The sequence below is a fragment of the Polypterus senegalus genome, chromosome 8 (assembly GCF_016835505.1).
Source record: "Polypterus senegalus isolate Bchr_013 chromosome 8, ASM1683550v1, whole genome shotgun sequence".
Classification (NCBI taxonomy): domain Eukaryota; kingdom Metazoa; phylum Chordata; class Cladistia; order Polypteriformes; family Polypteridae; genus Polypterus; species Polypterus senegalus.
Window position 1 is genome coordinate 61,997,941 of NC_053161.1, and position 17,901 is coordinate 62,015,841.

Genomic DNA, 17,901 nt, shown 5'->3' on the forward strand with positions numbered 1-17,901 from the left:
TAAAAAGGAAGAAATTCCTGATTTGTTCAAATAACAAGTTTCTCATAATATGCTATAACATATTGCTATGAAAACATGTTTGTATGCACTAATTTACTATTTCAAGATGTGAATCAATAAAAGGGGCACATTCTCAACTTTGAATTTGACATATTATGAATATTTTAAGACATTTGTTTCACGATATTGCCATATTGCCAAGACACTTAAGGAAAGTTTTTTTTTTATTTTACTTTGGATGGATACTGCTTCACGAAGTACATGATGCAAAGCGTCTGGTGCAAATGGCACCATTCCCTAACTGTATTCTAATTTGAAAAAATACAAAAATCATACCTTAAAAATAGCATTAAGCCACAATCACAATTAAGAATTTCTGCAAAAAATATTTATTACTTCTGATACAGAATGCTGTTTTAAAACATACAAATGACAATAATTATTCAGTTCTGATTTTACAAGATTACAAGTAAACTCATTTAAACTGACAGTACTTCACACCATAAACTTAAAATCAAATATATTTGGGTGTATGTTGTATACCTTAACATACATGTCTGTGCAACAGTCATCCAGGTTTAACTTATTTGCTTCTGCAAGCGTCAGATGTTTTGGAAGAAAAGATTCATCTGTCACCAAGTGGAGAGGCATGTTCTTTGCTCAAAAAAAGGAAAAAAAAAAAAAGAAAAAACATACATAAGGATACATGAATCTAATTTTCTTAACAGCAACTTATCAAAGACAAAATAGTGTTTACTTCTGGACCCATAAAAATATATGTGAAAAATATGAAATTAAGATTTTGTAAGAAGAAAGAACATCAAAGAAACAAACTTTGACTAAAGCTTTGTTAAATTATATATGCAGTATTTACAGAAACACTTTACATTTTGTGTAATGACACTTAGATTTAATAAAATATCTTCTCTGTAAGAAAAACAATTGTGCACTAGAAAAACAGGGTTACTAAAACTACAAGATAAAAAAAAAAAAAAAAAAGTTATATACACTACAGAACCTTTATTGTGTGAAATAAAAACAAAATGGAGAAATCAGTAGTATTGGAACCAAACCTACTGAAGATGGTTTTAAAGAAGAATCCCTGCTTGAAAGAAATTAGCAAATTACTTCAATAAAACTCCCCTGAAAATCTTAATGCAGAGAAGAGAATCTATTAGCATTTTAAGAGGACACGTTTCAGTTTATTTTTTGTTAAGCATTAAACATTAATTGACATGCAAAACTGTGCTAAAAAGTGACAGACTACTGCTTGAAGGGCACATATTGCTTAGCATTCAGTGGGGAAAAAACTAAGCAATAGTGGGACCACAACATTTTACAATCTCTCATCTGGGTAAAATAATTTTAATGCAAAAGAGGCCTTGAGCCAATCTTAGAAGTTTAAATAACGTTTTAGTGTTTTTTTTTTTTTGTTTGTTTTTTTTAAACACAACCTGGAAACCATAATGCTGGAAATTATATAACAAAACAGAGCATAAGTATTGTAATTTTTTCCACTGGCTTAAGCATTATGAAATATGTCTGTGCTGAATAGAGAACAAAGAAACAGATTATTCATGTGTTGTTTAAAAAGACAGAAGATTACTAACACACCTCATCTGCCCATTTCCCTCTTTACCACACAACTAGTCACCTTGGGGAAGAACTAGTATATAATTAAAATGCAATATATGCTGAATATTGGTGAAAAAAATGCTGGCAACTACATTAATCATATTCAAACTGTTTAGAAAAAGGATCAATGCTGTTCCTTCCATAGCCTAACTAGTGTAGATTATGCAATACAAAGTACTGACAATTAATATGTTGTAAAAAAGTTAACTGTTCTTTAAAAGGCAGGGAAGAATGTGCTAACTACATGGACAATTAACGTGTTTACTTTATCAAAATGTATAATACTGCACTGAATGGTAATTTACAATTATTTACCCAGAATTTACACAGCAAGTATGACATATGAGTAGATAATCTTCTCATAATACAATAGAGTCCAACTGAGGCACATAATGTGCTATTGTATTTTGTGGCAAAAGCCTGTATTTCAGTAAGAAAGGCCCTGAGATAGACAGAAAATCTTGTAATAGCAGTGTTACTTATGATGCCACTGGAGGTGAAAGGGTGCCATCAGGTTTATATTTGTCACTGCATTGACATCCAATGACTTTAAAGATAAAGGAAGTTATTTTGATTTTGGCCAGAAGTGATCCCAGAAGGAAATTAAAGATGCCTAATGCTAGGTGCCCAAGTTGCTTTCAGCGAAAATGTGACTTGGGACAAGTTTCACTTTTAGAAGGAAGAGAGCTTAGAGATTGTGAACAAGAGATACAAGTTGAAGAAAAAGGTGTTTAATGCAGTACTGGAAAGACAGACAGATGGGTGAATTACACCAGTAGGAATTGTTCTGCATCATTTGTACCTATGTTTTTTCATCACTACTTAGATCTGTTCTACAAGATATTTGAATTATTTTTTAAGAAAGGAAAACCTATAAGATTAGAAATGCATGACAAAACACACGGAGAACATCAGGATTCCATATAATTAAATGAGTAATTCATAAAACGCATGACTTCACTCCTAAAAAGGAAACTGTATGAATTAAAAACCTCCTGCTACAGGAGCCATACCAAAACTGAAGCATCTGTCAGTATAGGAAATTTCATACAATAAATGGTGGCACAGAAGTTAGTTCTCCAACCTCACAGATCCAGAGTCCTGGATTGGAATTGGTCTTTGTCAGTATGATGTTTGCACATTCTGTGTTTGTACTCCTCTGGGTACTCCAGTTTTTCTTCCCATTTACCCAAGGATTCACAGGCTAGGTTAACTAGCATCACTAATCTGGTCCCAATCAAGTGAAACTGTGGGTGAATGAATGTAACCTATCCAAAGCGGTTTCCTACCATTCACCTAGAGCTGATGATCAACTCCCTCCCCTTTTCAACCCTTACTTAGATTAAGCATGTTTCTTTTTTGTAAATAAAATATGGTGTGTTTTTAGTGAATAAGCCAACTGGGGATGTAAAGCATTCGTTTCTCAGACTACACACTCTGATATTCGTACCCTCTTTTGCAGTTGCCCATATGGGCCTCCTACTTTTTTTTTCTATCCTGGTTAGATCCAATTCACCCTCTCCTCTCAAGACAGTAACAGACACCTTTGTATAAAATCCTCAGTTTCCTGGCAGTCTGTCATATGGAATTGTCTTCGTTTTGCAGTAATACAACAGACGGACATATTTCTTTAGAAATCAGTTTCATTTTGGCCATTTTTTAACCCAGAACCAAACTTTATGAATACCAGTACCTAGCAATCCAAGTCAATAGAATAACATATTCTAAGGGTGATAATGCATGTTCATAGGTTTTTCTAATAATCAATTACCATTTAAACACAACTAATTCAGGACAAGCTAAGAGAATTTACCATTAAGATACTAAAGGAATTGCAGCTGAAAATTGAGCTTTGCAGTCATATGTGAATAATAAATTAAAAATCAATAATTTCAACCAGTAATAACCACTATACCCACTAGTAATGCAGTGACTATATTTTTAAATGTATTTAATAGTATCTTCATAAAGAAAAGGTATCAATTTCCATCAAAAACATGAACATTTCTGGGTGATCTAGAACTTTTGAATGCAGTCAGAGTTGACGATTTTGTGTACTGACTCCACAGCCATAGCTCCAACACATATACATCATTTTTAAATATACATATATGTCTGTCTGAATGGATATATTATTGCATTCTGAGTTGTTTTAACATTTTTCTATTGTTTACTAATACAGATATAAAGCCAGGAAATTGAAGATAATTTTGTTTTTTGCATTGAAATGTCAGCCTTTATTTTCTTTCCTGAATGACATTTTTTAATTTGGAATTCACAATGTAAAAAATTCAAACAATTTACACTTTTTATTTAACAGATACATTTTAAATGAAAATATGAATTTGGATAAACTTGTAATAAACAGCAAAATACCTTAAAATGTGGATTTTGCTTTTTACATTGGCTCAGGTCAAAGCTCTTTGCTGTTGCTATATAATTCGATTACTTATAGCTGGGCTACATTTCCCAATCCTTTTTTTTTTTTTGCTTCAAGGTTTCCCTAAAATACTATGACACTTATATATACAGTAGACAGGCTATGATCCTGTCTATTAGGACAGTCTAAAATAAATGGCAATGAAGAAATAACAAGCCATTCAAAAGTGAATCCAAGTGTTGTTTTAGAACAAATACATTTTGAATGCAAGAGTGTTAATGACACTGTCATTGTGAAAACCGAATAATTACCATTGCATTTACAAAGTACCATGTTTCCTTCAAGAAAAAGTGGTATCTTAAATCTTCAAAAATATGGCCTGCAAATAATTGTTGATTATTTTCACAACCAAACCACTGTTTTAAAAAACTATAGCCTTACCTAAACCAGTACACACACATCAGGGCCCTATGATTTCCGCGATGCAGAGAAACACGGACAGAATCATGGAATTACCGCATAAAAATGTATTTAAGATTTAAAAATGGAAATTTGTGGAATTTAGAGACTAAAGGGGTTAACTGTTACAAAACTTTCCAATATATTAAACATTTGAGTAATCTGTAGTTTTATCATCCAGATACCATTATCTTGTTTGTTGTTTTTCAAGTGAACACAATTCTTTGTAGAAATGCCTCTACCTGTTTGTGCGCATGTTTTTGTATGTTTTCTTGTTAAAGGAATGTGAGTTTGCTAGATGCATGACATAGGAGGAAATGTTGAAGCGTGTAGTATCAGAAACCCCAACTACTGTATATCCAAAAAACTAAGAAACACAAGCTTAACTGCAAAATTGAGAGCACAACAATATCCCGGTGACTTTTACTAATCTGGACAACTTTTCTGTAAGTTTTGCAAGCATACCATAGACTGGACTTGAAAACATATTTGCAATGACCACGTCAAATCTAAAACCCATTTCAAAAACAAGTAGAAATTAAGGTCAATGAGTGTTCCTCTTCAGTAAACAATAGAGGAAAAACAAACTCATGAGAGCAGTCTTTGTCAAACTCACGTGTCCCATGTCCTTGAACAACATATGGATGCCATTCTTCAAAAGATTCATGATAAGAAAATATATGTTGTAGTTGATGAAACCACAGAGAGCTGATACAACAGCGTTCTCACCATAGTGACAGGTGAGTAAACATTTGGCTATATGGTTACTCTTTTATGTACGCAGTTCTGACTGTACAGGCTGTATTTACTGTAAGTCATTGAACCGATTAAATTATATTTAACCAGTATTAACAGTCTTTCTTGTAGAAAAATGTTATTAGTGAACGGCATTGGTTGTTAAGGTCCTTTTTGAAAATTAACGTTTCTGGATTTAATAAATGTTTTGCCTTGTGTTGACGAGGCACTCAAGTTCCAAATTTGACTCTTCCGTTATAAACTCCGCACCAACAAACCTGGGAGGAAGAGCAGGCTTCTCCTCAGATGCAATGAGCCACTAAAAGTGGGTCTCCTTTTCTTTTTTTTCTGTTTAATTCCCTTATTTAGCATCTTGCCGATTAGTTACTTTTGCCTTGTAATTAATTATTTTAAGATATGCAGAAAATGAACCTACAGATGTAAAGCTTTTTAAACTAGTTATCTTTATGGAGAGCTGCAATTTTTAAACCTTTTCACAGGCAGTACTTCGGCCCCTTCACAACAACCAGCTGAATCTTAATGCAGTAATAGCAGTGGTTACAGACAATGCATTATACAGTCTGAAAGCATAGCATGAAGTTTTAAAGGGGTTTATACCTAACAGTGTGCATTCAACCTGCTTGTGTCATGTCATCAGTTTGGTGATAGAAACCTGGCAGCACTATAAATATTTCAGTGAGGCTGTCTCACTAGTGATGTGGGTGAAGTCTGCCTTCTTCAAGAAGCCTGCCAGGAAAAGGAGATGACCAACCTTCTTGACACTGAAAGAAATTGTGCTGACCAACACCAACCCTCACCCAAGGCAGGAAACACAAGGTGTAACAGCTGGTTCGAATCAGTACAGTATGTGTTGAACATATTCACCTCTACAAAGACGTTTTTCTGGCTTGGAACACATCAGTTCAAGTAGTAACAAATGTCCTAGAGCTGATTGAAACTGAGGAAAAACTGAAGACCCTAAAAGTGAAGTTAACCTTCATCTCAAAGGAATGAATCAAACTTATCACAGCTGTTACAATTCTGGAGGGCACTCACTGTCCTACACCAGTATCAGCATACATCATGGAGAATGTGGCCACTGCCTGATGAATGGAACTGCAAAAATCTATGGCTTTGGTGCAAAACTGATGAGCTGTTGAATTAAATGTGCATGTGACAGAGGAGAGAAGTGCTTAACCATCTGCATAATGCATTCCACCTGGCCTTTGCTACGTTTTGAAAACACTGGGATGTCAATTCTGTGAAGGAGGTATATAAGCTGATCAGAGTGTTTGATCCCAGGCAGGCCCCTGGTATGAAAAAAACACATTGAAGAATACACAAAGTGAAACTTCTGATGAACCCATCAGCAGAGCTAAGTGAAGAGTGGACAGACAGACAGACAGACAAAGGTGTGAAAAACTATCTGTTTGCCCCCTTCCTGATTTCTTATTCTTTTGCATGTTTTTTCTCCCTAAATAATAAAAACTATCATTTAAAAACTGCATTTTGTGTTTACTTGTGTTATATTTGACTAATGGTTAAATGTGTTTGATGATCAGAAACATTTTGTGTGACAAACATGCAAAAGAATAAGAAATCAGGAAGGGGGCAAATAGTTTTTCACACCACTGTTGATAGATATCACTGTGCTTCAAATAAGGGTCTCTTCTTCTGCACAGCTGGCTGATTACTGAAGGGTGCAAGACAGTGTTTTTCCAAGGGTGACAGAGAAAACAAACACCCCAGCAGCAGTGTAGAAAATGTTAACATTTAGATATCTGATGACAATACAGTCCAAATGCAATAAACCTAGGGAATAATGTTAAGCGGTTTCCATGGAGACTAAGAACGTATGATAGTACATTTCCGATGCAATAAACCAAGGGTAAGACGTGAAAGAAAAGTGTCTGAAAAGGAAAAAGAATGTATAATTACAGCAAATGTCACATTACATATGGACCAAGTTGCAAGTAGAATCTTCTTTGCCTCGCCAGGACACGATATGGCTCACAATCCTGTTTCAAAAGGATGTTGGGATCTGTCTTTTTAGCTCTTTTTCTGCTTCATCCTGAGAATTAAAAATGTAAAACTGACCTTCCATAACCTCTTTTAATTTGGCAGGATACAAGAGGCTGTATCCAATTTCAGCTCTGCATAGGCATTGTTTAATGATGTGGAATGTGGTGCATTTAGCAACTGTTGAAGGGGAGCAATCTGGGAAAATACGAATGTGGTAATTTTCAAATATAATCTCTTTTAATCTGAGAAGAGACATCAAGTTTTCTTTAACCTGTAGTTTGTCGAAACTGACAATCAAGCTTCTCCAACTAAGACAAACGCAGCTAAGTTATACTTAACTCTTATGGCTGTGTGTTAAAGCCAACAAGACTTTAAGCAATTATGAAAACAATTACTCAAACCAAATTATGATACTGAGGTCTATATAAATTCTCCTTAATCTTCTCCAGCAAAATCTCATTCCAGTGGAATAAGGAAACACAAGGAAAGAAACAGCTATTTTAGGCAACTAAAATTATGTAATTGAGGAGTCTTGCAGAATTCTCATCAGTTTCAAAAAAACAAAACAACTATAAACAAAAGTTGTTAATTTAACCTAATATGGTTAATAATGAATCAAGATTTAAAATAAGGATTCCCAATCAGGGGTAAATGTTGCCTACTCAGGGAGTAAATTTGCTCAACAAAGCCAAAGTTACGAAGATCTTGATTATTTCCCAAAGATGACATGAGAGTTAAAGGTAAACCCTAAATATCTGAACTAGTTTACCAAGATGGCTGTCCTGACCTAAACAATTGGCCGTCACTTCCAGCTGTGACCTTGCCAAGTGATGGTAATTCACGCTGAAATTAGAACATACTGTATGTCACCTTTCAGTAGGATCAAAAGAGTGCAACTTACAAACTTATATACACAAAGATTCAAAATTACATCACACAAACCTTAAATAAACCAATAATATGATAAGGAAACATGTCAGGAAATGGCTCAACAAATGTGTCAGATCCTGATACTGATATTAGATTAAAAGCATCAAACTCCAGTCCTCATGGTTGCAGTACAACCCATTTATTAACCAGAACTCATTCTTTTCTTAATCTGTACTCAGCATGTGGAAAAAGAATTGATTCACAATAATAAGACTATTTAACAGTATATACTCCTTTGCGGTCTTCTGTTGTAGTACACAGATATCCCTATGTCTATCTGTTTAACACTGACCTATATTTATGACAAAAATTTCCTTGAGCACACAAGAGATGTTCCTCAGAAGGAAAAAAATCTTAATTTTTATCGTAAACAACTTAAGCAAAAACACCTACCCCAAAAAGCATGCAAAATAATCATATAAAAATGTCACAAGAAAAATATTTTGAATTATGTTGTTATTGTCAAAATATCTAGGAAAGAAGCAAAATTTATACTGAATAGATGTTACATACAGAACAAGGAGTTCATGGTAGATGTTGATTTCAAAGAAAGACTTCAGACACTGCAGTACACCAAGACAAAATTTTAGCTCATATAAACTGTACATTGTATGGACTAACAGAATGAACTTTCTTAGTTTAACTTTCTGGATATGCTGGCATCGATATGCTCTTTTCACTCTGCACTAAAGTTACACAGACTAATATTCCCTAAAGTCAGAACTATAAGTAGGGCTGGGCGATTTTTTCGATTAATTCGAATTTACATTTTAAGACGATTTATTTTTTTATTAAATCGAGGTATACCGATTTTTTAATAAAAAATTAGATACATTGTAATTGCACCTATGGCAGAATAATTAAGAGGCTTGTCCGACTCCGAACACATGATGGCGCGCCTAATTAACCTCTCACCTGTGAATACAGTGCTCTATGAAGGAACGTAATAGGCTACAGAAATAATATCATAGAGATGGACGGCTCTTCACGTCAGGGTGACCTTGTGCCAAAGAAAGGTAGTAACGTTTCCTCTGTGGTTTGGAAATGGTTCGGATTCGAGAGTTCAGACGTCGAACAAACTTTTGTCAAATGCAAAATATGCAGAAAGTCAGTTTCAACCGGCAGTGGCAGCACCACTAATTTATTCCAACATTTGCGACAAAGGCACCAAGCTGAATGGGAAGAATGCTCAAAGTTAAGAGATGAAAACAAGCCAAATCCAAGTGCAAAAGGTCCACCTAAAATTGCAAAACGCCAGATGTCATTAGTGGTATCATTTTCCAATTCCGTTCCATACGACAAAAAGGCGCCCGATGGAAAGAAATGACAGATGCTGTGGCGTTTCATATCGCTAAGGACATGGTTCCCATATACACCATCGAAAAGCCAGGGTTCATAAAAATGCTACACACTGCTGATCCAAGATACAAGTTGCCGAGCCGCAAATATTTCAAAGACGTAGCTATTCCCCGAATGTACACTGAAACACGTGAAAAAGTAGCGGAGCAGCTTGAAAGGGCATCTTTTTTTTCTACGACGACTGACCTGTGGAATAGTCGTACTCTTCAGCCTTACAGCCCATTATGTTGACGCAGAATGGAAACTGCAAAGTTTTTGCCTTCAGACATGTTATTTTCCTGACGATCATACTGGGGAAATAATTGGTCATGGGCTTAAAGATGCGCTGGCGTCTTGGAAGCTTGTGGAGGATCGACAGGTGTGCGTGACCACTGACAGTGGAACGAACATGATCAAAGCAATGAAGATGAACGACTGGACCCATCTTCAGTGCTTTGGACATCGTCTTTACAATGCCATTGGTTAGGATGATTAATAATTCAAGCATTAAAATCGCAGTTATTCAGATGTTATTTCATTAATCGCTGAAATGATGATAATGATGATTATTGTTTTGCTTTTGTAATAACAGTGCCAATCACTTAACATGAGTTTGTTGGTTATAGATTCATATTCTGCAGTTATGAAGGAGAAAGCTCTTTACAATATTTCTGTCAAAGTACAATGAACTGCTATTTCAAATCTTTTTTTTTTTGTTTACTGTTGAAAATTTGCATAACTGAGTTGACTGATATAATGTTTACATTGGTTAAAATGGTTATTTTCTTACTACTGTATATATTCAGAAGTATTTAATGTTTAATTCAAATTGCACAATATTTACTTTCATATTTCATTCAAATCTTCTGCAAAGATATTTAACTCGTGAATTTGTTTTACATTTATTTACACCTTGTTGACCAATTTATGTATGGCATGGCCATTAAAAATACAATGTTCCTTAACCAGATGGTTTTTCAAGTTACTTATAAAGAGAATGTTACTGAAGTCATGTTGTTGTAATGTTTTAAGTTGACTAGTTACACAATAAAAAAAATCGAAATCGTGAATCGGTCAAACTTTATGAAAAAACCTAAATTTTTTTTTTTTTGCCTTATCGCCCAGCCATAACTATAAGTGAAGTAAATTGCTACTATACATTCAAAACAGAAGCCAAAAATCAAAGTTATATGTCAAAGGGATAAAAGGTGGAAACTGGACATACCAATGACGAAGATAAAGATGCATTAGAGCAGAGGTTTTCAACTGGGTAGGCGCAGCCCATAGGGGGATTCAGTAAATTTTTAGGGTACCACAAGATTAATAAAAATAATTATAAAATATCTCCAAATTGGTGAAAATACTAAAAATCAAAATATAAAGGGCGGTCAAACTTATCTTTTTAAAGAGGCCCGATTCATCAAAATTCAAATTACCATAGCAACTCAACTGGATTGCAGACTAGCCATGTCACACACTTGGATCTGTCAAGGGTGCCATAAAGCACCATGGAGATGTTGCCTATCATATTAAATTGTGAAAACATGAAAAAGACTGACACCGAGAGGAAAAAATGGGTGGAACCAATTTTGGTAGAGTGGCGGGTAAGAAAGTAAGCATATCAGCTGGATTGAAAAGACATGCAGTCTGCGGAGAAAAGAGTGGTCGAGTTTTTGTTAACTGTGTAGTGGTACAGAACCACTTCCTTGTTCTGCGGCTCCTTACCAAAACCAAGTACTAAGTCACTACAATATGCTCCACATGGCACACAATAACTGTTAGTTTTTTAAAAAGACCAATTTTAATGTTTGTTTCTGATATATCACAGCTATAGTACTACACTGTAGTTAAAATAGGTGTGGGCTGCTCATAATGACTCAACAAGAGAAAGAACAGAAAATGACATGCCTCACTGTCACTGTCAAAATCTAACCAACAGTACATAGTAGGTTTTCTAGGTTTCCCTCAGAATGGGCAGACGGGACCCAAACAATAGTTCAATCCCTGGCACAATACAAACCCCCCAAATTCAATCACATTAAGACTTTCAGTATATTATTAAGATGCCAAAGCTGTGACACTGATGAAGGAGATTGTACGGCATTTTCACAGATTTCCCTGCAACATTCACTTTTTATAAAGCCGCACAGGTGTCTAGGCTAGACACGCTTCCACGGCTTACCTGACTGCTGCCATGGCACCATTCGTTGCTTTTGTCTTTTCTGCTAACTTGATTGTCATATGTGGAGAGAAACTGCTGTAAAATACAAGCAAACTAATAGCACTAGCAACAATTAAAATTTTGTTAATAAGTTTAAAAACAATCACCTTTGTCAAAACAGAAGGATAGGCACAGAAGGGGGAAATATCATTTGAGGGGGCTCAATGTTGTGGTTGACAAATCACATGGTTTAGAAAATACACGAACATCCTACAATTACTAAATTAGCATACAATCCACTGGGGGCTTTGAAGCAAAAAAAAGTTGAGAACCACTATATTAGTGGATCTAATAAAACAATTATTTCAACTGGTTATTTGCGTTATTTTGCTTTTTGACATGAAACCAACAAAAGCAATAAAAATCAGCAATCAAAAGATTAAAAAAAGTGGGGAAACAAAAATTAAGCAATGTAATAGCATTACACAAATTAGACCAGACAGCTAACATTGCTGGTGTGAAGTTCACATTCTGCATGGGTTTTCCCCCTACAACCACATGAAGAGCAGATTGTGTTAACTCTTATTCCCAAGGTAGAACTGTGTTAGTGTAACTGCCAATTAGTGGGCCCTATCAGGGAAAGACATTCAATTCAGGTCTAGTTCATGCCTTGCACTCAAAGTACTGTATAGACCACCACTTCTGTAACACTGGATTAAAATTGTATTTTTTTTTTCTTTCAGCAGGTTTTGTGAGACTCTGAAAATATCAATTTCAACAAAACATCTACTCCTATAGGCCTATTGTGCACAAGACAGTTACATGGCTTTTTAACTTGAGAGGACTTCAGAACCTCAGGAAGAGGAGACGTGCTGGATTCACCTCTCGGCTGCTCACAAACTTCTACAGATCCGCTATAGAAAGCATTCTCTGTCACAGTATAATAATAATAATAATTCTTTGCATTTATATAGCGCTTTTCTCACTATTCAAAGCACTCAGCAATTGCAGGTTAAGTATGACAGTGTGGTATGGCAGCTGCACAGCACAGGACAGGAAAGACTTGGCGCAAGTGGTGAGAACAGCTCGGGGGATTGTGGGAAGTCCTCTCCTAGACCTGGACTCTGTATATGCTGGAAGGGTGCAGAAGAGGGCCAAATGTATAGCAGCGGATCTCACCCATCCGGGAAATGGACTGTTTGTACCACTTCCTTCGGGAAAGTGGTACAGAAACATAACAACACGTACCAGCAGACTGAAAGACAGTTTTTTCCACTGAGCTGTGAAGTCCTTCTGCCCCTGCTGATAAAAACACATACATCTACCTCTAACCTGCCCCCCGATAGACATGCACATGCACTTTCCCTCGTAATCAAACACACACTCGTATTCCTCCACTGCAGATCCACACACACAGATCACTGGTCTCTGCAGGCGTATTACCTCAGGAAAAGTCTGGACTTGATGATGTCTTATTGCTGCTGTCTTTTATATTTATTATGTTTATTTTATTATTTATAGTGTATTGTGTATTTTAAGTATTCTGCCTTGAAGCTGAGTCCTACCAACAAAAATTCTCTTATGCGTATGCATAATGACAATAAAGAATTCTATCTATATATCTAAGTGAGCAATTTGCAATTAGTGGCAGTCTCTGTAAAACCGGGCTGCCTAAAGATTAATTTATGTTATAGGAGGAAAAAAAAATGAAAAATCCAAAACACAGTTTTTAAGATTTTTTAAAAATTGTATGCATTATTAAATGTCCTCTATTTCTCTCATTTTTTTAGCTGCAACTAACCACAGCTCTTTTAATTTCATGTAACATTACAACCATCTTATTAAAGTCATATTTATACAGGAATATTTTGAACAAAATAAACAAATAAATATGCAAATAAATATATTGGATTCTGAAAGTATTCCATTACCTTCCTTTTCTGCACATTGCGTGCTGTAGATTTAATTTAAAACGGCTAAATTAGCCATTTTTACTCATTAATCTACACTCAATAAAACATAATAAAGTGAAAACATATATTTTCAAAAAAGCTTGCAAATGTATTCAAAATTAATGTGAATGTATGTGAAATATAACTCTTCCTCCATATACATTAGGTGAGAAAAAAACTTTTTAATGATGCTGTCAAAAATATTTGGAAGTCATGTTCTGTTAAACATGCCATCAAGCTCCAGCCTTTTTTTTATTAGTTATCAATATATTACTGTAGCCCAGATGTAGGCTGTTGGTTCTGGAGGGCTGTAGTGGCTGCAGATTTTTGTTTAAACCCAGTTGCATAAATAGAACCCAATCCTTGCCAATAATACTTCACTTATGCCTTGTTAGTGTTAACAAATTCCTTACAGGTCCTCAGTTGGTTTCTTCCTTAAATACATGGAAAATAGCAGTGTCATTTGGGTGTGTCCAAATTTTTGCTGGAAGTTTACAGATGCAAAATGCCTGAATCACACTGGATCTGGGGCTGAGAGGATCAAAGGTGCAGTTGCAGTAAACGGTTATGTGAAACACCACAATGTGGACAATAGTTTCCCATTTCATCCACATACAATCCACAGTAATGATTATACATTTTAAGGTCACAAAAAAATAAAAGTAATGTAAATACAGCCATCCAATTCATTTCCTGAACTCCTTAATCGTGATCTGAGTAGAGAGAGTCATGCAACCAGCTTGGACCAATTCTTGTCAAGACAAATAAGTTATCTCAAATGCACATCCATTCATAAATGGCCAAAAAGTCCAATTCAGCGATGGCTAATAAAATCCTACAATGTTAATAGAAAAAGTGAATAACACTTCTAATAAAAATGTCATGCTACGTTAGGATTTTCTACAAACACTACTGTTAAATAATACATAAGTCAGCAACATATATACCAGTGAAAAATGTAATGCTAAAGTCAAAAAACTTAAATAAATAAATAAAAATACAGTGCTTTGGGCATTTATGTTACAGCTTCACTACCAAGTGAAAACATTTCTAAATGTATATTTCTAATATTATATACACTTGAAGTAAAGCAAATATTGCATTATCTGCTTGTATTATAAAAAAAAATACCAGAAAAGCCAACAGATTTCTTTTAGCTTGTGGCGTTCTCACTTGCACTGCAACACTCATTGAAAAACTGATCAAATCATGATGTACTTTTATCTTCTGATATTTTTTAAACGTCTACTTATTGTTTTTATTCTGTTTTCTTTTTTGTTACTTGTTAGTTTATATTTTTATTTCTACATTTTGTTTACAAAATTTTCAATTTGTTTCCAGAGTCATCATTGTTTGTGTGTTGCTCCTTTTGTATTTGTTTCCGAGATGAATTTGTGTTTTGCAATTTTATTTAAGTATTCTGATTTGTTTTTGAGCACTACAACTTTGAGCCACCGCAGTTCAAAGTTATAGGCATAAAACGGAACAAGTTAGATGGAGAACTGTTGGTTTCTTTGTCATTTACATCATATTGCTAGTAAGGAACAATTAAAAGAATTTAATGCAGCTATTTAAGAATAATATAATAATGGTTTGGGAATATTACTAAGTGAGACAACTAAAATGAATCATAAAAGTGGAAGCAGAAATAATGGAATTCTCATTAAGAAATTAAAACCTACATCCCCTCCAGCCCTCCAGGACTGACTTTACCTACTCCTGCTGTAGACTTTTGTTTTTACTTTTACATCTGAATAATGCTCAAAGTAATATCTGAATAATGAAAAATTCTCAAAATACAGCAAACTAGTCAATTCAAGTTTACTACTGAAATGAAATGCTGTTAAAAATCAGAAACTGCCACTAAACGTAAAGAACAAATATCGTACTGCACTGAGGGGTGATTTTTAATTGCTAAAACCTGGAAAACACATTAACAAATAAACTTAAAACTTAAAGAGCCAAACCATTAACGAAGTGCGCGTTTACAGCGATTACTAATATTAAGATTTGTAAAACAGTATACATATTTTACATACACTCGAGTCCATGCAGTAATCAGTCAGTAGCACTGTCACACACTTTAATATTGACAGAGAATTCATAATGTACAACTGTCTATCGTACTAAATGTCTTGCACAGCGATGAGGATCGTAAACATAAAACTGTTTCTGATGCAGCCTAATTTACCATAGAACATCACAAAAAATTACCTTAAAAACAAACTTTCTGCATCCGATCAGTTATATTTAAAGTAAGTTCCTTTAACGGCAATATTTCACTTAACACCGGGCATCATTAACGGACCACTGTAACATTGACTAAACACACAAAACAGAATATGGCAAAGAAGAGGATGAAGGCAATCAAGATAAAAACTCTCTAGTGACGTATTAAATAGTTTAATCGTTTTTCCATTTGCGCGCTAACTGAAGCTATAAATCGTTTTAAATGGCCCCGTACTGTGTTTCCTTAAACGTGCAATACAAGATATGTAATTCAGCAGAGTGGTACATATTATCATGACATACTTACTTTTGTTGAAATCCCCTCTCCCGTTTGAAATCCAAGGTTAAAGTGCATGACGGGGTTACAGGGAAAGCGCAAGCGCATAAGGTGGCTTCGAATTATACGCATGCGCATGACCTTCGTAGTGCTCTGTTTTGTTTACATTGTGGTGGAAAGTTTTATTGAAACACCTGTAGCTTGTGTAATTTTTAAAGTGATAATCACAATTACCGAATGTCAACGCACATTATACCAAATAGTGCTTTAAGAGCGTTCATATGACGAAAAGTTTAATTAATGCAGTATTTGTGTTTTAAGGTTGAAGTCATTTTCGTTATTTAAATTGATTGTTCAATCTTGCCAATCTAATAAAAAATCGAATATGATTGCTATAAACTATTTTAAATGTTTTTTAGTTAATCTTATAGTATACATATCATAATTACAGAGTTGTACAACTTTAAAGATGAGCGTTTTAAATATTTGGTAGGGGTTAAAGGCATCTTTGCAGAGTGCTGTTAAAATTTTCAGCTAATGGTATAATGGATAATGACCATGGCAAAGTATCAAGCCAAGTGTTTAAAATATGGTTTTACCGTGAGTTTCATCTCCAGCTCAAATTTAAGAGTAAGACTATGCTTGTAATGAAAGTGCATTGAGTGGAAAGTGAGCAGTCTCTAGGTGGCTGTCAGATGTGAATCGCCGTGTTGTGTTCTTGATGGATAATCTTTTCACATTCTCATTCTCCATGCCCTTAGAAGTAACCTTGACGCGAATGCTTTAATGCCTAGGCGCTGTTTAAACAATCTCCAGTTTTCACTGAGGAGAAGGAAGAAAAAAATCTGAATCTGAAATGTGGACTTTCAGCATATAAGCATGGTGAAAATAAGACATCAGTTTTAATCACTTGAGAACAATGATTAGGACCAACATATTAATTGAGCTTTACGTATGTGTATTAGAAAAAGTGAAGAGCAATACATGTGCTTTTTAAAAACGTTAAATTTCTAAATTTACTGCATTTCATATCAGTCTGAAAGTATATATATATATATATATATATATATATATATATATATATATATATATATATATAGCCAACTAAATACATTTTACGTTAGTGTTTCAATAATGTATATGTAAGTCTTACAGTACTAGGGTGTTGTACCGTGTTAGCCATTATGAATGTAGAGAAGAGCCAAGCAAAATGACACCTTTTATTGGCTAACTAAAAAGATTACAATATGCAAGCTTTCGAGGCAACTCAGGCCCCTTCTTCAGGCATTTAGTTAGCCAATAAAAGGTGTCATTTTGCTTGACTTCTCACTACAAGTCTTACAGGAAAATAAAATGTTTAGATGATCTTCAGCATGCACATGACATTTGTTTATTTTCCAGTGCAAGCCTGTGCAAGAGCCTTTACCATCAGCATTTGGTTAAAAGTAGGAATCAGCCTTGCTTTGGCCAGACCATTTCAGGATACACTCACACAGTCTTCCTCTTCAAATGAGGGAGAAAACCCATGTTGACATGGGAAGAACACAGTCTTCCAAACGGGAGATGCACCTTCTTCCTTTTCCATCCAAATTTACCCATCTGAATTCTCTCCTTAATAGTGTTGTGTGTAATAAGGTGCCAACCAGACCCTGAGGTTAGGTTCAATTGCATATCCTCTTTCTGTCAAATAATGATTAAAATTATTTTCACCCCCTTTTTTAATAATTCACATATTTCAGAGCACACAGTGTCAAAACACTGGTTTTCTTAGGGTTCTAATTAA

General features: G+C 34.8%; 1 protein-coding gene across 7 annotated transcripts in view; it reads right to left on the reverse strand.

Annotated features, from left to right (window-relative positions):
• pot1 (protection of telomeres 1 homolog) overlaps positions 1-17,901 on the reverse strand; it is a 120,335-nt gene that overhangs the window by 100,183 nt on the left and 2,251 nt on the right. Inside the window, exons 1-2 of one of the 7 annotated variants that reach the window (XM_039761161.1) lie at positions 16,149-16,275; positions 554-654 (exon numbers count right to left, since the gene is read on the reverse strand). In XM_039761161.1, coding sequence (XP_039617095.1) covers positions 554-654; positions 16,149-16,256 — 209 coding nt within the window. In that variant the 5' untranslated portion in view covers positions 16,257-16,275. Of the gene's footprint in view, positions 1-543; positions 660-16,148; positions 16,276-17,901 lie in introns of those variants that run through there. The other 6 variants (XM_039761159.1, XM_039761164.1, XM_039761162.1 and 3 more) reach the window with 6 other exon arrangements.